This window comes from Bubalus kerabau, chromosome 1, assembly GCF_029407905.1.
Source record: "Bubalus kerabau isolate K-KA32 ecotype Philippines breed swamp buffalo chromosome 1, PCC_UOA_SB_1v2, whole genome shotgun sequence".
In the NCBI taxonomy this organism is placed as follows: domain Eukaryota; kingdom Metazoa; phylum Chordata; class Mammalia; order Artiodactyla; family Bovidae; genus Bubalus; species Bubalus kerabau.
The window spans coordinates 181,199,438-181,223,805 of NC_073624.1; the positions used below are offsets into that span (position 1 = coordinate 181,199,438).

At 60.0% G+C, this 24,368-nt stretch overlaps 1 protein-coding gene across 5 annotated transcripts in view; it reads right to left on the reverse strand.

Annotated features, from left to right (window-relative positions):
* NFIX (nuclear factor I X) overlaps window positions 1–24,368 on the reverse strand; it is a 98,264-nt gene that overhangs the window by 16,344 nt on the left and 57,552 nt on the right. For 3 of the 5 annotated variants that reach the window (XM_055543244.1, XM_055543251.1, XM_055543266.1), the window contains exons 3-7: window positions 7,135–7,197; window positions 6,707–6,781; window positions 6,194–6,314; window positions 4,986–5,122; window positions 1,944–2,066 (exon numbers count right to left, since the gene is read on the reverse strand). In XM_055543244.1, the coding sequence (XP_055399219.1) occupies window positions 1,944–2,066; window positions 4,986–5,122; window positions 6,194–6,314; window positions 6,707–6,781; window positions 7,135–7,197 (519 nt within the window). The remainder of the gene's footprint in view (window positions 1–1,943; window positions 2,067–4,985; window positions 5,123–6,193; window positions 6,315–6,706; window positions 6,782–7,134; window positions 7,198–24,368) is intronic. The other 2 variants (XM_055543272.1, XM_055543258.1) reach the window with 1 other exon arrangement.

A 24,368-nucleotide genomic window follows, 5' to 3' on the forward strand; every position in this document is an offset into this window, starting at 1 on the left:
CCAGCTGCTTCTCTTTATAAATAAAGTTTGATTGGAATCAGGGCCAGAGTTAGGGTGAGGTGAGACGTGTGTGCGTGCTGAGTCGCTCAGCTGTGTCTGAATCTTTGCAACCCCATGGACTGTAACCCACCAGGCTCCTCTGTCCATGGGATTCTCCAGGCAAGAATACTGGAGTGGGTTGCCAAGTCCTCCTCCTCAGGATCTTCCCAACCCAGGGACTGAACCCACAACTCTTACGTCCTGCATTGGCAGGTGGGTTCTTTACCGCTAGTGCCACCTGGGAAGCCCCATGAGGTGAGGCAGGGTCATGCAATTACAAGGTCAGTCCTTTTATTTAAAATACTGATATTCTCTCATCATGTATCTTTTGCAATTGTTTTAATTTTTAGAACATTGCATTTAATATTATTTATAAACTTTGGTGACTGAAATTTCAGGTGCTCCCTGACATTCTGCGCCAAGGTCAGTGCCTCACACACCCCTCCCTGGCACAGGGCCTAGGCGGGAGCCTTGGGGAGCAGGCAGACCATTCGGTGGGGCTCCGGACAGACACCCGGCCCCGTGCCAGTGCGAGAGGGGGCTCCACAGAGCACACACACGTCCTGCATGAGGCTGGGTGTGCACCTCGCTGCAGGTCCCCAGGTCACATTCTTCTGTGCTCGGGCCCCACGGCTCGTACACACTGCCTCGGACGCACGGCTCCCACCCCGGAGCAGGCCCCAGTCCTTCCCCAGCCAAGTCCTCCCTATCCTGTCTGTTTCCAATCAGCTCGCTCTTGCTCTCGGTTTCATTAGGGGCCTAAAGAAACTTGGCTTCTCTCTGGAGTTCATAAAAGCTGAGTGGAGCGGGGCCTGCCGCCCTCCCCTGCTTGTGAGGAGGGCCTGGGCTCCCCACCCCCACCCCGCAGCCACCACGCCCTGCCCCTCTGCTGGCTCCCAGCCAGGAGGCCCTGAGGAGGAAGCCAGGAGGGTAACCCTCCGTGTTCTCCGTGTCCTACGCAAGGGCCCGGGAGGTGGCGGGCAGACACAGGGCAGTGTTCAGAAAAAGTCCAGGCCTCTCTCAAGAGGGAAGAGGCTCCCACAGTTCCCCACCTGGTTCCATCCCCTGCAGAACCGGGCGGCACCCTCCCCTCAAGCTCTCTCTCTGCCAGACTGGAGCAGAGAGTCCCCCCAGCCCCCGGCAGGCAGCCTGCGGCTCCTTTCCCTTCCCCTTGGCCTAGTCCTTCACTTCTGGAAAAGAGCGGGGAGGCCTCGAGCAGGGAGCTTGGGCCCTTGTGAGGGTCCCTTGGAGTAACCTGGGCTGGTGCCAGGGAAAACAGACCCTGGGCACTTTGGGGCACTGAGAGAGAGGAACTGGAAGGAGGGCAGACACAGAAGCCTGTGCTCTCCCATCCACAGCTGGCGGGAGGCAAGGAGAGCTGGGAGGAGTGGGCCCAAGGCCTCAGGACAGGCCTGTGCCACACAGCACACACATGTGCACATGGCACGTGAGCACACACAGCACATACGTGTGCACACATCACGTGTGCACGCACAGCACACGTGTGCACACGTCGTGCACACACGTCACACAGGCACAGCACACACGTGTGCACACGTCCACGCAAACACACGAACACATATACATCGACTGTGTGCACATAGCATCCTCACACAAACATAAGCAGACACACATCCTCACATGCACACACAGCGCACAAGCAGGTGTGCACCCTGGCACATGGGGTGTGAGAGGCAAGTGGGAGAGTGTGGGGGAACACAGTGAGAAGGCCCAAGGGCCAGCCTGCTGCTGTGGAGGGAGGGCCCGTCCCCACGCCCACCCAATGCCACACCACGGCCAGTTCAGAGAGCTGGGCTGTCACTCAGGGTTCCCTGACCAGCTACCCCTCAGGCAGGGCTCCTCTGCCACCCCCGCTGCCCCCCTCCGGGCCCTCCATTTCTCACCTGGTCTGACTCCAGCAAGCACAGGCAGCGGGTGGTGAGTGAAAGCCATGCGCGGGGAGCTGCCCTGAGAGGAGAGGGCACTGCAGAAGTCCAGCTTTCCTGACTTCTTTAGAGAAGCCGGGCCTGAGGGGAGGAATCAGCAACACGGGGCAGGTTTAGCTGGGCCAGGAAGGGAGCGGGGGAGGCGGGAAGCCAGCAGCTCACTCCTTCTCTCCTCAGCCCCCTCCTGGCTGCCCCCTTCCCTTCAGGGCTCCCCAGCCTCCTCTGCCTGATGGAGGCCCTGTTTCTCAGGCCCTGCGTGCAGACCATCCGCTGCTGACAGATGAGGGAAATCAGCCCCTTTGGTGCGCTGGGCAGGGCGTGAGCACGCGGGGCCATCTTGCCCCCCAACAAACAGATTGTGAGCTCCAAGATGCACAGAATCAAAGCGCGGAGGCAGGGCCAGAGGGCAGGGAAGGTGTGCGGGAGGAGCCCTGGAGAGCAGCTTCAGAGTCAGGGACCAGGAACTTCCCTGGGGGTCCAGTGACTAAGACTCTGTGCTTCCACTGGGGAAACTAAGATCTCAGCCGAAGGAAAAAAAAGAAAAGAGTGAGGAGGCCCCTGAGGAGGGGCAGGCTGGGGTCTACTCCATGGGGTCCTGAGCTACAGGTCCCATTCTGCCAGGAAGAAGCCAGGACTCCTTACTGGAAGGGAAAGCACAGCCATGGGCCCTTCGGACCACTGTGGAGAAATAAAATCCGACAAGGGAGCAGGGAGGAGGCTGGAGGGCCTGGGTGGGAGCTGGGGGAGAAGGAGCCAGGAAAGGATGCCCTTGGTCAGGCACCCAGAGGTCGGACTGTCAGGGTGGGTCATTCCTGGGCTTTGTTCTACTCCCAGGACCAGAGAGGGAGGTGGCATTTGCCAAGAGACAGGGACACAGAGAGCGCCCCATTTGAGCTCACCTCTAACAGCCTGATGATGCCAACCAAGATCATGTCTGTGCCCAGTGGGCTCGACATCCAACACACTAAGACAAAGCAGGGCCCCCAGGCCAGGGCCCCCAGGGGAACCAGTCTCCTGTTCTGGGAGGATAAGGTGTGGTCGGGGCAGGTGTCCAGAGCTGCCATCTTTGGAACACGAATCGAATCAGTTTGGGTGGGGTGTGTGTATTGGGGGTGGGAGGGGGGTGCTGCAGAAGAGAGAAATAAGAGCTGTCTTAACCACAGAGGGAAGAGGCGGGGGAAGGGCGCACTCCTAGCCGCCAGCAGAGGTGTTATCTGGCAGCAGCTGTGTGCCACCTGATAGCTGGCACGATGCGGGGGAGGGGGGAGTGCCCCCACCAGCTGTGCACAGCTGTCCCCCTGGCCGCACAGCACCTCCCCAGCTGTTCCCAGTCCTGCAGCTGGGCTGCTTAATTGGCGATTTGTCCCAGAACAGGGAAACAACGCAGTGTTGGTGGGAGGAGGGGGTGAGTATGGAAGAAAAGAGGGGAAAAGCAAGGGAGCCGGGGGTGCCACAGGAGGACGTGGGGCCATGCGTGGAGGGACTGCTGGCGGGAGCGGAAATGGCAGGCTCGGCGGCGGCAGACAGCCAGGAAAGGAGGGAGCCGGAGCTGGGGAGGGGAGGCTCCGGGGAGCCAGGTCTGGGTGGAGCGACCCGGGGGCCCACGCCTCAGGAGCCAGCAGTGGACACGGCCCTCTAGGCACACCAGTCCCTGAGGAAAGACTGCACCTCAGCTGGGGATTCTTCAGGGCCTCTCCACCCCTTGTCTCTGCCCCTCCAGAGGCTCCCCCAGGGGCTACATCTGTGCCCTGCCAGCTCAGGTCCCTGCTGGCCACAAGGGCGCCCGGAGAGGGGCCCTCTGAGCGCGGTCGGCAGGGGCGGGGCTCAGCCCGGGGCCTGGAGCTGAGGCCTCCTCCTCCCAGGGTGCAGAGAGCGAAGGCCAGAGGCTGCAGCCAGGGCAGCAGGGGAGAAGAGGCTCCTCCCTGCCCTTCGGTCTCGCCTTCCCCCCAGCCCTGGCCCCTGCCCATCTGCTTGGCCCTTCCTGGCATGGCAACATCTGGAAGATACCAAGGAAAAGACTATCAGGTCGGCACTCATCTTCCTGCACTACACAGCAAGGCCTCCATCCCCAGGCCTAACCACAACGGACACATCCCATACAGAGGTCTGCGCTAGCTGGCCCCAAGACCCCCGTACCTGGAAGCTACACATAGGCTGCACCAACAACGTGTCAGGCAGAAGCATTCTGCAGGCAGCCTCCTGACACATGCCTGTGCACCACACACACACAAACACACACACACCCCTCCCTCTTTCCCTCTACTCCACTTGGGCTCTCCAGGCGTGCCCACACCACCTGTCAAAACAGGAGAGCCCCCCTGGTGAGCCCCTCCTCTCACCAGGAAGGGGCTGGTGAGAGGATCGAGAGGCCTGACAACAGTTCTGCTCGCTTGCTTCTAGGCTCTGCTCCTCTCTGTGAAGCTGGGCCCCTCCTTAGACCAGGGGTTCTCAACTCAGGAAGATTCTGCCCCCACCAGGACACAGCCATGTCCAGAGACCTTTCTGGCCATCACACCTAGTAAGGAGGTTTGCTACTGGCATCTAGTGGGCAGAGGCCAGGGCTGCCGCTCCAACACCCCACAGGGCACAAGATGGCCCCACCGCAGACAATGCTGGAATGTTCAAGAACACCCAGTCTGAGAAACTGCCTTAAACCATGAAGACGGTAGAGCGGGGGCAACCTCCCTGAAGAAACACCAAGAGGAGGAGGAGGATGAGGAGGCTCTGAAGAGGAAGCCATGCCCGCCTTGCAGGGCACCAGAGGCTCAGGGCCAGGGCTTTCCTTCCACAACACCGGTGGGCCCTACTGCCCACGCGTGACAAACTGCCCGCTCGCCTCTGCTCTCCAGGCCTGTGCCCGCTGGAAGAGCAGGCTGGGGGAGGACAGGCGGTGCCGCCGGCAGCAGGAAGCACCACGGGAGGCTCGCCAGGGAAACTGAGGGGGAGACGAGGCTGCACGCCGCCTGCGCTCCAGGTCCGGCCTCGCGGCGGCACCCATACCTGCATCCACATCGTTGGGCCAACCGCTGGACTGGCTGCTGCCAGCTGCCGGGGAGCGGCCTGTGCCAGGATAGAAGACGTCGTCGACAGGGCTCTCCATCTCACTGTCATCGATGGACTTGGGGCGCTTGGTGGTGCTGGGGAAGGAGGACAGGGGTCAGGTGGGCCTCAGGCGAGTGGCCGGACTGGGACCCGGACCCAGGAAGCCTGCACTGATGGCCCTCCGTGTGCTGAGTGGGCGCCCGCTGTCAGCAGCATCTCAGGGCACTCGCTGTGTGCCCTCCGCCCAGGTCAGACTGACAGCCCCTTCTCAGCCCACAGGACCATCTGCCGTCATCTACCCAGCTACCCAAGCCCAAGAAGCGGGCCAAGCCTTCAGCTGCCTCCTCAGCCGCCTTCTACTTCCCATCAGCTCCCACGGCCAGAGGAGGTGAGTGAGGCGCTGGCCAGGGCCAAAACATCAGGGGGTGATGCAAAACTCATTGTGATACTGTGTTATTTTATAGTAAAATACGATTAACTACAGAAATATCATAACATTTTAATGTAATATTCTAACATATCAAAATGAATACTTGAACCTCACAATGAACCAAAATGTTCATTTTTTTTTTTAAAGGGACAGGATCACACCCTGTCCTGCATAACTGGCCCTGACCGGGGTCCACTGTGCCTACCTCCCAAACGGCTCTCAACTCCACTCCTTCCTCTCAGGCCGATCCCCCACCTGACTCAGGCCTTCCAGCCTGAGTGGGACAGCCTTGAACTGACTGTCCTGCCCACGAACACTGCTTCTAGAAGTCTTTCTAGAACACACATCCCCAGCATCTGTTGCTTGACCCCTCTGGCCTGTGAACCCCACTGTGGGATAGTCCTGCCGGCCTGCCCAGCCTCAGTTGGGATGGAGGGTGCTCTCTGCCTGGAGCGCCCACCCCAGGCCTGTACCACCCCCACTTTGTCTGGGTTCAAAGGTAACAGCCCCAGGAGAGAGGCCTTCCCCAGTCCCCACAGGGAGCACCTTCCTGGCAGAGCCATGGCCTCGCTTGAGCTTGTGTCCTGAGGCCAGTGCAAAGCCCAGGGGGTGGGCAGCAGAGCAGGCCCTGGCTCTGGAGCCAGTGCCCTCAACAGAGGGTGGTGTGCTGAAGCATGCTGCCCAGAGCACCGGAGGCATCTCGGGGGCTGAGGGGAGGCCGGGGCGTGGGACTCACCTGGTGGAGGGAGGGGAGGTGATGGACCGCCGCCCCAGGGCCACCTGGTTGATATTGTAGTAGCTGGGACTCTCCAGGTCTGCCAGCGAGAAGTTGGGCCCTGATGCTGTTGCAACAGGAGCTGGGAAGAAGGGAGAGTGGGATGAGGTCTGGAAAGCATGGGCAGCTGTTTCGTTGCCGGGAGCAGCTCCCTGGAAGCCCTGGGGTAAGTTCACTGTGAAGGCTGCTGAGGAAACCGCCTCCTGGCTGAAGCTTGTTGGGAAGATTCCTTGGTTATGATTTTTTTTTTCCTCCAAAGCAGTGGAGGTCAGAGGTGGGGCTCTCCACTCTGGCTCTCCAATGCCTCCATCCCACCCAGCCCGGTGCCAATGAGGCCAAGAGTGTCGCAGGAAGTCTGCCTGCCCGTCCCCACCTGAGACCCCATCAATGGGAGGGCTCCATGGGGTCCAAGTCCTACCTCCTCACCCCCATCCCTGCGGACCCAACCCTGGCCCAGAAGAAGGAAGGACTCACTCTGTGATACTCTCACCAGCTCCGTCACATTCCAGACCCCGGAAGTCACAAAACAGTCCTGGAAACTTAAATGCCCTGAGGAGGGAAAAGGGCAGGAGAGCGAGTCGAGGCACGGCCAGGAGGGGCTGTCTGCCTATCTCTCCCGATCCCTCCCCACCCTCAGCTTGTTGCATCCCATGACCCGTGTCCCAGCCCCAGGCTGGCCTTCAGGGGTCCTCAGATCTCCATGGATGTGGAGTATGCCACCATGAGTGCCCTCCCCCATGGAATAGCAGCCTCTGTTCAGTCAAGGGACAGCTGAGTGAAGCGGTTGGCAGGGGCAGGCCCACCTTGGCCCAGGAGGGCAGAGAAGGGTACAGGTTGGGGGATGTGGTGGACACAGCAGGCCAGGGAGGCTGGGTTCAGGCAGGAGGGCAGGGGGCACTGACCGTTGGGCAGTGGTTTGATGTCCGCATCTCCTTGCTGGTTTGAACTATCTGATTGTCCGGATTCTGCAGGAGACAGAAAGGGTGGGGATGGGTCAAGACCAAGTGCCCTGCACTCACCAGGCAAGCAGCTGCCCCTCCAGCCCTGTGGACACCTTCTCTCCCCCTCCCTTCCCGAGCAGCCCAGGGAGGCCAGGAGAAAAAGAATCGCTGCTGCTGTGGTGAGGCCACCCTGCAGACTGCAGGGTGCTGGGCAGCATCTCTGGCCCCTCCCACTAGATGCCAGCAGCACCCCAGTTGTGACAACCAAAAACCAGTTTCCAAACACTGCCTGAAGTGCCCTGGGGGTGAGCAGCCCACGAGTGAACAGCCCTGGCTGAGAGTCAGGGCAAGAAGGCGCCCAGGAGAGAAGCCCCGACTGTCCCTTTGCACAGCTGGGCTGGACCCAAGGGGTCCCCCGTTTTCTGCCCCACTCAAGCTCCACAGGGAGCAGCCCTTTCCCTCCCTTCATTAATTAGAGCCAATGCTGCCTGCCTGCACCACCCCCACCTCACCTTTATGCATACAGGCCGTGCCTGGCAACACGGAGGGGGGAGATCTGCCTTGATGCTGTCGCCCGCTCTGTGCCAGCCTGTCTGGGCTGTCTCATGCCCCAGTGCCACAGCTGCTCGGAGGGAGCCCTGAGACAAGGGCCCATTGTGCGGTGGGAGCTCACAGAGGACTGGGGGCAGGGTGGAGTGTGTGTGTGAATATTTTGCTGAGCTTGGGAAAGCCCCCCGCCCCTGCCCCCCAGGTCCTCGAAGCTTTGTGTGCCAGGGGCACAACGGGGACCTCCAGAATGCTTGCCTGGGCACGACAGCTGGCTAGAGGGTGGCGGAGGGGGGCCAGGGCAGGTTGTGGGGCAGGAGAAAGGCAGGCATTCAGCAAAGGATCAGCTGCTCACGGGGGGACCACATGGGGTGGCCTCGGAAAACTGGGCCCTGCCATTGGCCAGGGCTTCACTCCACTCTTTGGAGCAACCCTGCCTCCCGGGTCTCACCCGCCACCCCACAACCGGCCCGCGTGCCACAGAGGCCATCCTCTACCAACCTTGCGGTCAAACCGCTCACATTGGGGAGTGAATAGCAAGGAGGTTCCTGAAGAGTGATGTGGGCCCAAGAAATAGAAGTGGGGGGATCCTGCAGCCACTTGGGAAAGAAGAAAGAGCTCCAGGTGTTGGGGCCTTCTCAGAGCTAAGGCCCTATGATGCCTCAGTCAAGTTCCTGGCCTCTTGTATCCATGTGGCCGGTGGGAAAATGACAGGCTGCCCCCAGGATGGTTTCAGGCCCCATTTCCCCCATCCTTTATCTTGTTTCACTTAATTTTTTTTTTTTATGCATTTATTTGGCTTTGTTGGGTCTTGGTTGCGGCACATGGAACCTTTGTTGCAGCATATGAAGTTAGTTTCCTGGCATCACCTGGGATCTTAGTTCCCCAGCCAGGGATCCAATCCGCATCCCCTGCGTTGGAAGGCGGACTCAACCACTGGACCATCAGGGAAGTACCTTTTTAGCCAGCCTCTACTTTTTAAAAATTCCAAATGATAATAATAATGAATCCTGTCACAAATCAAGAAAATGGAAGTTTATAAGCTAACAGGACCCCTCACCCCCTTGTGTTTGGGGCGTGTCCTTCCACAACTCCCTTTGCACCCACCCTAGCAGCGTTTTTAGGGATGGCGAATTCCATCCCAGGCCACTTCTTTGTCATGGTGGCACTCTGCTCTGGAGAGAGCCCGTGGGACTTCCTCCCACGCCCCAGGGAAGGGCAGCCTCTCTCTGCATGTGAATTTTCTTGTTGCTCTCTCCTCAGCCCGTTCCTGACTCTCTGGGTCTGATTCAAGCCCCAGCTGGTCCAGGAGGGAGCAGGCAAGGGGCTGAGGCAGTAGGTGGCCCACCTTAGGGCCTCCGTGGACCAGTGCCCCGAGCCTAATGTCTCTCAGGGCCGTCCTTTCCCAGATTCACAGCTCAGAAAGCACAGCTGCAGGACCCGCGTGTGGAGCCCAGCGAGGGGCACACGGTGAAGGCTTTGCTGCAAAGGCTTTGCCCTACTTGTCCCAGGACCAACTCGGTCCCCACAGAGCCCTCCAGGCCAGGGACAGTGGAGTAGGGGGGATGGTAGGAGGCCATCCAATTAAGAGTGGTCTCAGCCCTTCAAACGTGGCCAGGTGGAGACAGAAAGCCACGCGCATGCGCACACCCGGTCCGGGGACAGACGAGAGAACCCGACAAAGAGATGGAGGTGGGCCAGCGATAGAGGCAGAGACAAATGGGGCTCCAGGAGAGCGCGACAGACAGGAAATCCTTCTGAACCAGGACGCTGCCCTGAAACGTTACTGCTGTTATTACCATTAGCGCCATGTAAGGGAGCAGGCAGGAGCGGGGACGGCGCGCGAGGCCCGCTGCCACGCGCCTGCAGGCGGTGCTCCGGGCGCTGCTGGCAGCCATCTTAGCCCTTGGCAGCCATCTTACGGCTGGCGGCCCCGCCGGCGCCCCGCACTGCCGCTGCCGCCCGCCCCCAGCGAGCGCGGCCCGGCTCCGGGACAAAAGGCAGAGACGCTGGAAACCTGGACCCGGGCTCAAGGGCAGGGGCGCCGGCCCGGCCAGCGGGGCAGCTGGGGCTGGGGCTCCGCTGTCCTGCTCAGGCGGCCCCCTTACCCTCCTGGCCCGTGCAGAGCGAAAAGGGCAAAGAGGCACGAGGCTGCGGCCCGCCCGTGAGCCACGCAGTGATGCTGAGGCCCCTCTTCAGGCCAGACCCAGAGCCAGAGCCTCAGTTATTTTACCGCATAGACCCCTGCCCCCATGAGGTGACCGGGGCCTCAGAGGACAGTAAGGGGAGAGACAGGGGCAGACCCTAGTCCACTCAGTCAGCTTGGAGGTACACCGTGGGCACACGGGGGTGGGGGGGCACTGGGCCGATGGTGGACAGGCTCCTGGGGAGGGTGAGGAGATGCCCCCCAACCCAGAGGCAAGAGCCCACCAGGCCAGCTTCCTGTAGCCATGGGCACTCTGGGGAGCTGTGCCCTGGGGCTCGGGCCTGCTCTGGACAGCCCCTAGGGACCAGGAGCTCGACCCCAGGCTGGCACCCCAAGGAGCATGACACCCCGGTGCCTGACCCCCTTCCCTGTCGAGGCTCCCTGAGGAAGGGAGGGAGTAACCCCAGGCCTTGGGACACAGAAAGGCAGGCCCCTTTATGACACCCCTCCCCAGGCCCCGCCTCATGGTTGCTTGGCTTTTATCTCACAGAATGGGGCTTATCAGAGCCACCAGCTGAACAAACACACAAATCCACGGTTAGTGAGAGAAAACCCTCTGCCTGAACTCTTTATCTCCTGTTCGCAGGCCCCGAGCACTGCCCCCTGCCAACAGCACAGGAGGAGCCCTGACTGCTGCGCCATGAGGGCGCCTCCCCTGGCCACCCCCCTTCTCCCCTTGCCCCAACCCAGCGCGTGGTGGCTGTCCCCTGGCAGTCCCTACAAGGCGGGCGTGCATGAGTAAGCTCCTGCCACACGGGAGCCCCCCTCCAGTGTCTGCTTTCTCACTGGGGACAATGGGCCAGCTGGTGGCCTGTGGGCCGGTGGACGGGCAGAGAAAATGTTGGCTGGCACCAGGCGGGCAGGTGCCCGGCTCCATCCTTTATCCTCTCCCGCCCGGCCCACGCCCCCGAGGCTGTCACTCGGCTTCCCCAGCCTTCCAGGGCCATGTCCCCTGGCAACATTTCCGGCCTTGGCTTTCTCTCCAGCCTGGTAGACCGAAGCAGTAGGGACCCTAACCACCCACTCCCAGCTTGGGGCCACCCTGACTGAACCCCAGCCCCCAGGCCTACAACTCTCTTCAGGGACAAAGGCTGCCTTGACTTTCTGGAGAGACTGGAGAGGGGATGGAGGGGCCAGAGGCACCGCAAGCTCCGTTCAGTCCTGAGGTGACATGTTCCCGCATCCTGGTGCCCAGGGCCAGACAGTGCCTCCTGGGCTCTAAGCTTCTTTCCACTCAGCCATCACACACAGCTTCCTCAAAACCAAGTTCAGCCACTGTGTCTGAGGATGGCTGCCTGGGCGTGCAGGCGTCAGGCCTCTGCCTGGTCCAGGCTTAGGGGATGAAGAGAATTTTGGAGGCTGCCGCTTGTCCTTGAAGCCACCAGGGTGGCGAGGGGTGTGTTCAGGCTGGCTCACGTCACATGTGTGTGAGCGCAGGCTCTGCTTCCTGTCTTCCCTTGGGGACCGGGGTACTCGTGCAGTCCACACCCTGGGGCAGAAGGTAGGACTGCGTGGGGGTGGGTGACGAATCTGGGCTCTTCCTAGGTGTGGGACCAAGTGGGCTCCGCAGAGCAAGGCTCTGAAATGGGATTTGTGCTCAGGTCCCAGGCTGCTCTGCCTTCATCCCCTCACGGCTTCAGTCACCCCCAACCCCCAGTCGGCGCTTGTAGCCTGGAGGCCTCATGCAGCACCCCGACCTAGGCCAGGCTCAGCCAGAGGTTGGCAGCATGGGACCCTCTCTTCCTCAGGGTTCTTCTGTGTCTCCTGGAACAGCCGTAAGCCCTGAAATACCATTCTTCTCGCCCCCAGCTCTGTTCATTCTCTACCTCTGCTTAGTTATTAAAGCCCCCGACTTCCTTTCTTCAGCTCCTTGCCTTTCCCTCTGGAATCCTATTTCTGGTCTCATTTTGCTCTGTCTTGGCTCCATGCCCCTCTCTCTGTCCTTCCTTCTCCTTCTCTTTCCCTCTTTTTGGGCCCCTTTCCTCTCCCAGTCCTGCCTGTTTGCACAAGTGTGTGCGTGTGCACACGTGTGTGCTTCGGAGAGGCCTCTGCCTCTTCATCAGAGCTGTAAGAGGGGAAGCGCCAGCAGCCAGAAGGAGCCCAGAATCACACATAAACTCCAACTGACAGCATGTTTTTAATATATATACTCCCAGCCATAGACAGGGAGATATTTATGGCTCCCACTAGGTGAGGGAGGGATTCCTGCTCACTGCAGCACACGCTCCGCCTCGGCGCCCGCCCCAAACAACTTCTCTCCGAGAAACAGGCCACATGTAATTCACCGGTTGGCTGCCCCCACGCACATCACAGACTGAGTGCATTTTTGGGGGGGCTGAGAGGGGCATGCAGGCACAACCACACCGACACATGTGTACCCAGGCACGTGTATGTACTAGGGTGCACATTTGCTCTACATCCAGACACACACACACACCCAGAGATGCCACCAACCACTTGATGCTGTCCAGCAGGGATGGGGTGAGTTGGTGTATCGAGAGCGGTGGTCAGCACGCTCACTGCTAAGAGGAACCTCCTTTGGCTCTATCCAGACCACTGGCCTTTGAGGGTGGGCGGGGGGAGGCCAGCCCTCTGGGCATGCCTGCCCTTCCCCTCCCCCAGCTCTCCCCAGGCCTGAGGTTGGAGAAGCAGGCAAGAGTATGCTCTGTTCTGGGGGTGCCATACTCTCAAGGACCAATTCTGGAGCTGATCCCTGGCCCTGCCCAGTGTGGCACACCTCCTCCCCCCACCCACCTGCACACACACACACACACACACACACACACACCCTCTCTTTGCAACGGAGGAGCATCCAGGGCAGGAGAAACCCAATCTCAAGGGGAGCTGAGGCCTGGCCTGCAGCAATCAGAGCTGGAGAATGTAACTATTGTGTCTCCTGAAACCCAAGTCCGAGAATCTGAGACACCCTGAGAAGGGGAGCAGCAGATGGATGGGGGGCTAGGGGAACGGGTCACAGAGGGGTTCTCCCTGTCTCTGCAAACAGAAGACTTGAGACCGAGGAAGTCCTTGGGCATGCAGGGCAGCCAGAGCACAGAGGAGGCTGGGCTCGACCAGGCCGGGCCCGGGGGGTTTTCAATCTTCCCCCCATTTCCCTCCACCACCTCCATGAACCAGCGTGTATGCTCGCAGGACCTGGGGCCATCCTGGGGTTTCCTCTCCTCTGTCATCCTAAGCCCCACATGGTTGGAGAAAAGCCTGAGCAGGAAGCACAGCTCTGCAGCTGTGGGTGGGGGTGTGGGCAGGGGCAAGGCAGGGAGACATGTCCCTACCCCCTGCCCCATCACCCTCCTCTCTTCTCTCATTTCCCCTTCCCTCATGGAGCCAAAGGGGCTCAAGCTTTTGACTCGGGTCACCTGTTGCGGGGAGGAAGAGACAAGTGACAAGAAAGAGAAAGAGACCAAGTTACAGCCTCGACACACACGTGGTCTAGATCCGCCCCAGCTGCCCCTGGGGCCTAGGTTCAAGGAAGGCCATTGGGGGTGGGGGTGGGGACAGCAGGTCAGGCCACAGGGATCTGGCAGGCCGGGACCAGTAGACTCAAAACGGGACACTCCGCTCTCATCTCTGACCCCGATGGCACTGCTTTTCCCCCTCAACCCACCCTGCCTCCACAACTGCTATCAGGGGTCCCCTAGGGAGCAAGGGCCGAGTCTGGCTACAGCAGGGCTCATGGCCTGGCAGGGGAACTGGGGGAAGGGAGGAGAAGGCAAGTCCAGGGGCTTATGTGGTGCCCAGAGGAGTAGCAGAGTGGATCTGAAGGCTGGGCTCAGGCAGGCGGCTCCAAGCCTGCGAGGCTGCTCCCTGGCGTGAGCTGCACAGCGTTCTCTGCCCTGCACCTGCCAGGGGAAACTGTCAGCTCTGCGCCCAGCCCAGGGAGAGCTAGAGATGGGGCCTGGGCACTGGAGCATGGGGGGCCTGGATGCCCAGCTGCTCCTCTCCCAGGCATGACAGAGAATGTGCAGCAAAGGAGAGAGGAGGGACACCTCAGTGCAGAGCGAAGCACCCAGCAGGTTGATGGAGGGAATGAAAATGAGACAGCCCTTACCGCAAAGGGAGGGACCTGGGGTGAGACAAAGGCAGACAGGAGCCCTTGGTCCCAGGCCTGCCTCTGCCTCCACCCTGAGCCCTCCACCTCAGGCCACCCTGAGGGCACCCCCCTCCCATCCAGGGAGGTATCCTTCTGCAGGACAGAGGGGAAAGGGGGGCACACCAAGGGCAAGGGGAAATGGAGGGAGGAGGAGGGCAGCCCACCAGGTGGAGCGGGGCTCCCACGAGTTCACATCCATGTTCTGGAACCTACGGGCCCAGTGGTCCTGGCCAAGTTCTGAACTGTCTCCTCATCTGTAAAATGGAGATGCCGCCTGCCCCCTGGGCTTCCTGCCTGAGGAATAAGTGAGAAAATGGGTACAAGGTGCTCGGTCCGGGGCCTGGCTCACAGTAGGTGTTCCCTGAACGTCAGCTGTCCTTCCAGTGCGATCACCGATTCCCTTCACCTCCCTCAGCTAAAGCCCTACTCTGGGCTCAGCTCAAATGCCAACTCGGTGGGGACGCTGTGGCTAACCCACAGCTCCTCTCCCACTGGAGTTCGTACTCTTTATGATACATCGCGTGCACTCGACATGACGGTTCTTGGTATCTCACCCCAGAGACCACTGCCAGTGAGCAGAGGGGCTCCCTCAAGACTTGGCCCATTACCCTCTGCAAAGAGGGGCAGGGAGCCTTCTTGGGAAATAAAGGGCAGAGCAGAATGTCTTCTACACGTACATCTCTCCCCGAATACAATGGCCACAGTCCCAGGACAGATACCACATCGGAAACAGTCAGGGAGAGGCAGGGCCAGGGATTGCCAGGAGATGGCAAGGCCAACAGGGAGGCAGAGAGAGACTTGTGCCCCAGGATGCTGAGGATGCTGAGCGCAAAGCCCTGCCCACACTAGCTGGGCGCTGGGCATACGGGGAGCTGAGGACACCGGGGCACAGGCGTGGCCACACAAGCGGCCGGGTGCCTCTCCTGGCAGCACAGGCTGGTGCCACGACTCAGCCGGCAGCAGGAGCCAACATTTCTGAGAGGGCCTGGGGCCAGGCGTCATGTGATGCTGGGGGCCCAGAAAAGTGGCCCCCCGGCCCTGAGGCTTCTCCTCCCTCGCCAACCTGATGGATAGAAACTGATAGTGGAGAATGCCCTCCACACCAAGAGAAGGCAGGGCCGTGGCAGAGGGGCCGTGTCCAGGTCAGGGGCCCGCAGAGCGGCTCCCCCGCCCCGGCCACTCTATTTCCAGTGCTGCCCTTTCTGGCCCTTCGAGCTGCCCCGGCCTGGCCCGGCCAGACAGCCACCCCCACCCCCAGCTGCTCTTAGGACTATTAATAGTGTGCCTACCTCCCAGGGCCAGGCGTCACCTTCTCCCCCAACCCCCAAATACACTTGCCCTTGGTCTAATTATTTGTAAAGGGACAGAGTACTCTGGCTGCTAATGCCAACTAGGGATGAGAAAGGGGAGGCAAAGGCTCTGGAGGTCACCTGAGGGACATTTCTGAGACAAGCAGGAATGTAAGGGAAGGAGGCAGTGGAGCCGAGAGCAAGAAACAGACAAAAAGACAAAATAAAAACTAACAGACAGAGAGGGAGGGACCAAGACAGAAAATCAGTCAAAGCCAAGTAGTTCAAAGAAAGAAGTCTGCTATAGAAAGAATCAGAGGGGATTCTCTGGCAATCCAGTGGTTAAGACTCTGCGCTTCCACTTCAGGGGGCACAGGTTCAATCCCTGGTTGGGGAACTAAGACTCTGCATGAAATGTGGCCCCCTCCCAAAAAAAAAATCAGAGAAATAGAAGGTTAGAGAAGAGGCGGGTAAAAGGGGGAAAAGCAGAGAGAGAAAGAGGAAGCAAAGGAGGAAATGATACATTAAAAAACAAAAACAAAAGGGGAGAACATTTTCCTAGAATTACTCAGGAGTGGCTTCATGAACACAACGGCCTGGTCTGCACTAGCTACCAGCATCTGTCTTAGGGTGCTGGACAAAGTGACGGGCTGGGGAGACTCCAGGCCCAGAAGCCCTACCCACCCACTCTCACAATGTTCTGGGTAAAGGAGGAGATGAAGAGAAGGAATACCTGACCAGGAAAAGAAAATGGGAAGATCAACTCCCCAGGACTAGGAAACCCACTTTCAGCCCTGGGCAGGGGAGGCCTCCGCACTTGGAGCCTCTTCGCGTGTTGGAGAGGCAGCTGGGTAGGCCAGAGGATGGTGGAAATTGGGGAGCATCAGTGCCCCTGGCCTCCCTGCCCTCTGTGTTCCCTCTCTCTCTCTAACTGTGAGCAGAATCCTGTCCCGCCCTGCCTCCCACTACCCCTTTCATTGGGAGAATCCATCCGGGGACCCTGGGGACCTGGAGAAGAGCCCACCTACTTCTGTTCTCCTCTGGGAAGCAGAAGCAGACAGAGGCCACCTGTTTCCCACCCTCAGGTGCCCTAGCTTCCTCAGCCTCCTAAGAGCACCCAGTACCCAGGCTGGCAACCCTGGAGGAGGCTCCTCTTGCAGGGGCTTGCCTTGTGTGGGGGAGTCAGACTTGGACTCTGATTTTGGACAGCATCAGAGACCTAAGAACCTGACCACCAGGTATTCCAGGCTGGGGATTTCTGACCAGGAGTGCCCCACCAGATCATCAGGCCCTCGAGTCCAAGGCCTCTCAGTGTTTTGCTCATTACACTCTCCCCCACACCTGAAAGTGTAATTTGAGTGGAAGACTCAAAGAAACCCTCTAATCGTTCCAACTACATAGACCGTCTGGGTTTTCCAGGTGGCTCAGCGTAAGGAACCCGCCTGCTAGTGCAGGATACGTGGGTTCAATCCCTGGGTTGGGAAGATCCCTGGAGGAGGGCATGGCCAGCCACACCAGTATGCTTGCCTGGAGAATCCCATGGACAGAGGAGCATGCGGACCATCCAGGAGACAACTAGCTGGCCCCTCGCCTCTCCTGAGAGCACATCTTTCCTGAAGACCCAAACCTCGACACACATACCCAAGGAACTGATTGAGAACACCTAAAACAGCTAATACTCCTGTAAAGCCCAACTGGGTCTGGATGCAGGGCTGGACACACTGGCCTCCATGCCCGAGTTCTGGACTGACCACAGGAAGGAACAAGAGTTTCCCTGAGAAGGGAAGGGCAGAGGAGCGCTCTCACAGGCCTCCCCACCCTGGAGGCCTTTAAAGGCAGCCACCGTCCAGAGCTGCCCAGGCAAAACATGAGGAATTTGTGAATTTGCCAACCTCCAACTCGGAGCCCTGAGGTCCCAGGCAGGGTTGAATGGATGGGCAGGTGGGTGACCTCCCTGAAGGCTGAGACCTCTCTGGCTGCTGGAAGGAGCCCTGGGCTTGGAATCAGGAGCCTGGGGTCCAAATTCTAGACCTGCTGTTATCAGGCCCCCAGTGTGTCTCCTGGGCCTCCTCTCCTCTGTGCAACACAACCCCAGGCTTGCCTCAGAGGGAACGGGGAGACGTGAGCAGTTTTTACAGTGAAGGAAGCGGGAAGGTTTTATGCACTATAGAGCGCCAAGCATGAGTAGGGAGCTACTGATGGGGTAAAGGGGCCAGCTTCTGGGACTATATTTTAGGGACGGCGGGGATACTAAAGAACAGCGGAGGTGCATTTTCTGCACCGAGTACAGAGGCTGGTGTAAGAGGCAGCTCCCCAGACTCAGGGCTGGGACAATTCAAGCCGCTAAGGGGACAAAATGATACCGATCCTACAAGCCTGCTGCTGCTGCTACTAAGTCACTTCAGTCCTGTCCGACTCTGTGCGACCCCATAGACGGCACCCCACCAGGCTCCACCATCCCTGGGATTCTCCAGGCAAGAACACTGGAGTGGGTTGCCATTTCCTACAAGCCTGGCAGGTGCCAAATTCCCCACTCACAAGGCTCTGAAGCACCGAAAGGGACTTCCCAGGGCTGTGGGACTCAGCGATCTGCACCCCCTGAGAGCGGTGTACTGCACTCCCAGACTCGGCAGCTAGGTGGCACAGCGAGTTAACGCTAGCTGCCCTCTGCAGGCTGCGGCCGGCGCGGAGGCGGCGGCGAACTTGCGCGCGGTCTGCCCCGGGCCGCAGGGGCCGGGGAACCCCTTGCACAACGGCAAGGTCCGAGCTGGCACCAGGAGGACGCGGCCGCGCTCGGGCCCCTCGGACCCCGTGTTGTGCGGCCCGAGGCGGCAGCTCTGGTTGCGGCCGCTGCCAAGCACATCCCTTGATGAGATAGGAGGGCCGAACTTCCCGTGCTCATTGATTAGGAACAGCTTGCGGTGCGGGGGCCGGATGCAAGGGGGCCGGGGAATGGGGCTAGTGAGGAGAAGCAGGAGGTAGAGGGGGGCCTGCCAGGTGCACGGCTGGGAGGGGTAATCCAGTGAGCTCAGGCCCCCTCTGAGCCGCAGCCGCCACTCTGAGCCCCGGCCTGCCTCCCCCAGCGTGGGGCTGCCCTGGATGTGGGCTAGTCTGCGGCTGCGTGACCCATGGAGTGTTCCCAACACGCCCACGACGCCCCCACCCTTTGGCAACACAGACCTGCCTCTGCGCCTGATAAACGTTTGGAGAGGAAGGTTCCTCTTCCTTTTTTTTTTTTTCTTTCCATCTCTCTCAAAAAGTTAAAAATGGAGACTAAAAGTCAGAGATCAGAAATCAAAAAAAGGGATAGAAATGGAGAAAAGTTGGGGAAAAAAAAAAAAACAACTCAGCACAGGCCAGCACTCTCGGCAGCGGTGGCAGCAGTCGGGCAGGCACACCCTCCCGGGCAGGCGTGAAGAAAGGCCCCTTTGTTCCGCAGGGAGGTTAGCCGAGGTGAGGCCCGCCCGCCCCCTCCCCCCTGACCCTGGGCAGCGCAGATCGCTTCTCAGGGCCCCCGGACTGGGCCCAGCTACTTCCCTGTCCCCCTAGTCCTCCTCCCAGCCAGCGCAACAGCCCAGCAGATGGGGGAAAGGCTGCTCCCTACCCTCTGCCTTGCCCAAGCACCAAGGGTCACACATGTGGGGCAAGGCTGGGCTCCTCCGATGGGCCCCTGGTTGACCCTGATGCCAGACATTAGCATCTTGTCCAGGCTGCTCTTTAACTGTGGGATCCGGGGGACAGATTCTGCACACAGCCAGACCTCCACTAAGGGATGAGCAAAGGAGGTGATTTGTGCTAGAAGATGGTGCCCCAGGAGGCACAGGCTGACTAACCAGGTGCCTCTTGCCCACAGCGAGGCCCCAGGGTGTCCTGTGTGCCCATTCCAGATATGGGCGCTTTCCAATGCCCTTGGGCTCTAGGAAAGGGTGGCTCCTGCAGGTCTTCCTCAAAGTGAAGGCTGGGCTCTGGTGCTGGGATTGCCCTCAGAGGAGAGGCAGTGCCTGAAGTCACTCCATCTGATCCGCACGGAGGGGCCAGAGTGGGCCTCATGAAGGGGGGCTGCCAATGGAGAGACAGCAGAGGGGTGGGGAGGGAGAGAAAGTAAAGAGCATCCCTTTGCTCTGCAGCACACCTGCAACCCCCAGCCCCTCTAACAGCCCAAGTCGGACAGGGGACCTGAGGGGTGGCTGTCCTGTGTGTCACTCAGGGTGTGCCCACCACGGGCACCCTGACCCTGCCCACGCAGGCTCCCAGCCGCTCAGCAGGGATGCAAGCCTCAGACTTTTCAGGCAGAACTTGGCGGCTTTACACTTGGCCAAGAAGTTTCCACCCAGCAGCCCTCTCCAGCTCTCACCCCAGGCCCCCGGCAGCAGAAATCCTGGAAGGAGGGACTGGCTAGATCCTGGTGCTCCAGACAGTACAGTACCCTGGCTTCATGCTGAGGGGGTACCTGTTCTACTGGAGGCCCCAGCCCCCCACCAACAGCAGTGGAAGGCAAGGCGGTGACAGACAGGAAGAGGAGTAAGGTGTTGCTGACCTCGCCCTCCCCAGGCGAGGAAGTGGGGGAAGGAGAGGGAAGAGGAGCAGCAGCAGCTGGAATCGCAGGGACCCTGGACTGTCCTGTATGGCACTGAATGGGCTAGAAGACGCTGCAGCTCAGATACACAGTGTCCTGCCAAACCCCAGTCCTTTAATTCAATTAAGCGTGGGACAGACTTCCCAGATTTTTCTGTATGTTCGAGAGCATGTGAAAAGCCGAATGTGTTGAATCCCGGGAGCTGCGAGTGTGTGTGCCTGTATGCACACATGTGGATGTGTGAATCCTGACGGTGGAGGAGGGAGATGAGCGGATGCAAATGGTGAGGGGCAGGACAGGGGTGGGGCAGAACGGCTCAGGAAGAGTGAGTACCTACATCTTTTTAGAGAGCCAAACTCCAGACCAGGGTTCTCAACCCCCACCCCATGGACCCTTCTTGGGTGGAGCCATCCTGTGCAACAGCAGGAGGTGTCTCTGGCCTCCGTCCCCTAGGTGCCAGGAGCATCATGCCCCCTCAGCTGGGACAGCCCCAAATGCCTCCCCATGGCCAAGCGCCCCCGAGGGCAGTGGTGGAACCCACTGTTCTTGGGCATCTGTTGATAACCACAGTCTGTGTATTTACTACCAGGTCTTCGCCTCACCTCTCTCCCTTGGGCTTAAGTCCCAGAGTGCTTGGCTTCCCAAGTGTCTTGGGTCTGGTTCTTTCTCCTTAGATAGTCTCCCTATCTTACCTATCTGGCCAGAGGAGGTCTAGAGCTACTCGGGCTCAGCAATGGTTTAATAAAGCATTGGGGTGTTAGGAAGTATAGCAGTGGGGGGAGCCCATGAACAGGTAAAGTGAAAGCTCAGAGCTTTCACTCCTTAAAAGTCAGGAGCCAGAGGTCATGCCCAGGTCCTGAAAGAAGCCTGAGTTCTACAGCGCTGGAGGTGAAACCCACAGGAGAGATGGGGACTTGCCTGGGTGCAGACCCCTGGGAAGATGCCCTGCTCAGCCCCCAGAGGCCAGCAAAAGTCCTGCACAGCTCTAGCCATCAGACTACCCTCCTGTTTGGGGGCGCCAGAGAAGCAAGAGTTTAGGTGTTCCCAGCTAAACCCCAGCCCAGGTCAAACCCCTCCCCTGTTCCTGGGGTCACCTGTAGCTGTCCTGGTTGGGGTGGGGGGACCCAGTTCCAGCAGCCCTTCTTCCCTCTGGCCCAGGAACCCTGCCTCTCTCCCTGGCCCTCCAGGAACCCTGAACAGCCCCCTTCTGGGAGCAGAGCCAAAAAGATGGAAGAAGGATGTTTATAAGCTGCTAAAAGGGAAAAAGGAAAAAAGTGGGAGGTGGGGCAGAGAGGCCCAGGCTTCCAGGTAGTGTGGATGGGGCCTCAGCGGGGAGGGCGCGAGGCCACCCTCCCCAGGGACCCTGCGGCCCAGCTGACCTTCTAACTGGTGAGATGGCGCCCCCTGCCCCTAGCTGGGCCACAACCAGGCAGGCCTAACAGCGAGCACACACGGGAGTCTCACCCAGAGTGTACCCGTGCTGTTGTTTCAGTCGTGTCCAACTCTGCACGACCCTATCAACTGAGGCCCGCCAGGTTCCTCTGTCCATGGGATTCTCCAGGCAAGAATACTGGAGGGGGTTGCTCTGCCCTCTTCTAGGGCACCTTCCTGACCCAGGGATCAAACCCGGGTCTCCCGCATTGGCAGGCAGGTTCTTTACCACCAGCACCACCTGGAAATACCCCACAGTGGGCTGCCAAATGACAGCTTCTTGACACTGTTACCCTGACCCACAGGACTCTAAGACGCTACTGGTTCTAGCTTATGCCACCCCCCCAACCCCGGCCCCGACACACACTGCTCAGCCTGGGCAGGGCAGAACCAGGGAAGGGTCAGGGCCCTGCGGATGGGGGGCTGGGGTGTGGTGACAGGAGCCCGGCTTGGTGGGAGCGAAAGCCGAGCTCACAGGGCTCGGCACACAGCTAATGGGAGGCTGTTAGTGGCAAATTGTTGTTTACTTTTAATTAAGTAAACAATGTCGGCTTTCCGCCTCCTCCCCTGCCATCCCAGCCAGTAATTTGGGGGATGACAATGGGGTTGTTTCCTTCCTCCTGACTTCTTCCCTCCCTCCAAGCACTCCTGCTCTCTCCCTGCTCTTATATAGCAGCCACTGGAACTCGCTAGAGCCAAGGCCCCACGCGGTGGGGAGCGGGGAGGAAGGTCCAGGCTGACCCACTGCCTGCGGGGTCCCGAGGTGGCAGGTACTAGCTTAGAGGGCACGGTTCCACTGGCAGGGTCTCTGGAGGGTGGCAAGGGGAGCCTTGCCCTGGGAATCTCTCAGCGTGTAAGCTGTAGCCTTCTCTCTGCTCCCTCCCCCCACAGGCCTCCTCCCTGACCACTATCTCTCAAATCCAAAAAACGGGTGATCCAGAGTCTCTGGTGGAAGCAGAAGCAGAGGCCAAAACGAGGTGAGCAGGAGACATCTCCAAAGTCGGATGGGTCTCCCTCACAAGCAGCCACCAGGCAGGACCTTCTGGTCTGCTCAGGCAGAACGGGGTCAGGCCTGAGGCTGGTCAGCCTCGGGGGCCAGAGCTCACTGAGCCAACCGGATGCCAGGCGGTGGGTACCAGCTTTTCCTCGAAGCAGGGCTGGCTCCATGGCCTTGGTTACTGCTCTTCCTTATGGTGAAATTCTTAACTTTTGAACAAGGGGCCGTGCATTTTCATTCTGCTCTGGGCCTTACAGATTCTGTAGGTGGTTCTGCTCAGAGGCCCAAGTGAGTGAGGAATGGGAAGAAGAAATGGAGCTAAGCCAGTCTTGGTCTTTCCCCAACTGAGTCCCCTGGCCTGGGTTGGGGCGGGTTGGGGGCAGGCGCTGGGCTCCCCTGAGTGAAGAAGCAAGCCAAAGGGGCCGAACCCTGAGTCTCTATGAGAGGCTGAATCTCCAGTGACTCCACGTGGGCAGGCAGACAGGCACAGGGCACTTATGTGGAAACAAAATGCTTCGCACATCCTTTCTCAGGAAGACTGTAAATGGGCCCACCTCTCCAGGGCTCAGCGGAGGCAGGGGATGGGAAGCTCCTTGTCCCCCTCCCGCCTCTCCTCCCATCGAGCCAGCAGGTCTTGAGCCCAGCCCAGCCTGGAGCTCATTCCTGTCCCCTCCTCCCTGAGAGGCAGAAGACTACTCCAAGGTGTTGGGGGTTGGGGGACTGAGTCGTGTGCAAGCCCCGCTCCTCCCCCTGCCCCCCTCACTGCTCCCCCACCTCCTTCCAAAGGGAAGGGCGGGACTACGGCAGTGGAGCTGGCTGGGGCTGGATGCAATTTCAGCCACGGAGCAGGGCTCCCTGGCTGGAAGCAATTTTCTCATTAGGACCCCGGGCTGCCTGCACGTTGGTTCTCAGCCCTCACTCCCCTCCTGCAAAACCACACCCCACAGGCCTCCCCACAGACCACTCACACGCACAGGGAACCCATGTGTATGACTCAGGGGGACGACAGTGGGGTCAGTGCGGTGGGGGTGCAGGAGAGAGGTACTGGCCCAAAACCCCTGCAGGGGAGGCCAGTGGAGAGATCAGGGCTCCCCACCCGGCAGTTGGCCACCCGCTGCCGCCTGTTTAGGGCTCCCCAGCACAGACGCACAGATAGCCGGCCCCTCCTTGCTCACCGCAAGGAGTGAGGATCCCAGCCCCCAGGACCGAGAGCCTGAAGGCTGGCTTCACACCACACTCCTGACTGCTCAGCCACCTCACCAGCCCATCCCCTTGCTCAGCGGGGCTGGGGGCGAGCAGATGGGCTCTGGGGAAGCAGACCCCCTCCCCCAGCCCCAAGGCTGCTCAGAGTAAAGGGTGGTCTCAGGCAAGGAAGGAGGGGGACCGAGGCCCTGTGAGGGGCGGCTCCGCGCTCTCGCTCCGCAGACACATGTGGTTGGACTTAAAAAGCTATTAGGGAGCGAGGCGCTGGCGGGAGTGTGGCCGGCCCTCACACCAGCAGTGGGGAGGGGAGGGCAGATGCCGAGGCGGTGAGCTCAGCACCTCCTGCTCCCTCCCCAGCAGGGCCCCTGGACTCCAGGAGAACTCGGGGACCCTCACTCAGCAGGAGAAGGGGGCGAGCTCTCCGGGAGGGCAGGCAGGCTGCCGGGCCAGGGGCCGGGCACAGATTCCAGGAGCTGCTGCTATCCGAGGGCTCTAGGCCGGCCTTGGCGACCTCTGGGGGCAGGGGGACAGGCCCCGGGGTTGTTCCATGGCTCGGCAGGCCCCAGGAGGGCACACACAGGTTCTCAGCCTGACTTCGGCTTTCTTGGGGTGACAGTGGGCTGGAGGTCTCCTGTGTGCTTGGCAGGGCTGGGGAGGGGTGATTATTAGGAGAGCAGGAGAGAGCGGGAAGGGAAAAGTGAGCCCCACCCATCACGAGGCCAGAAAGGACCGACGGAAAGTTCCCTAGAGCTGCCAGCTTGTAAAAAGCTTCTTTTCTTTCCAAATTATGAACATTTTTTAACAACGGGGCGGGGGGACGGGGTAGAAAACTCAGAGCG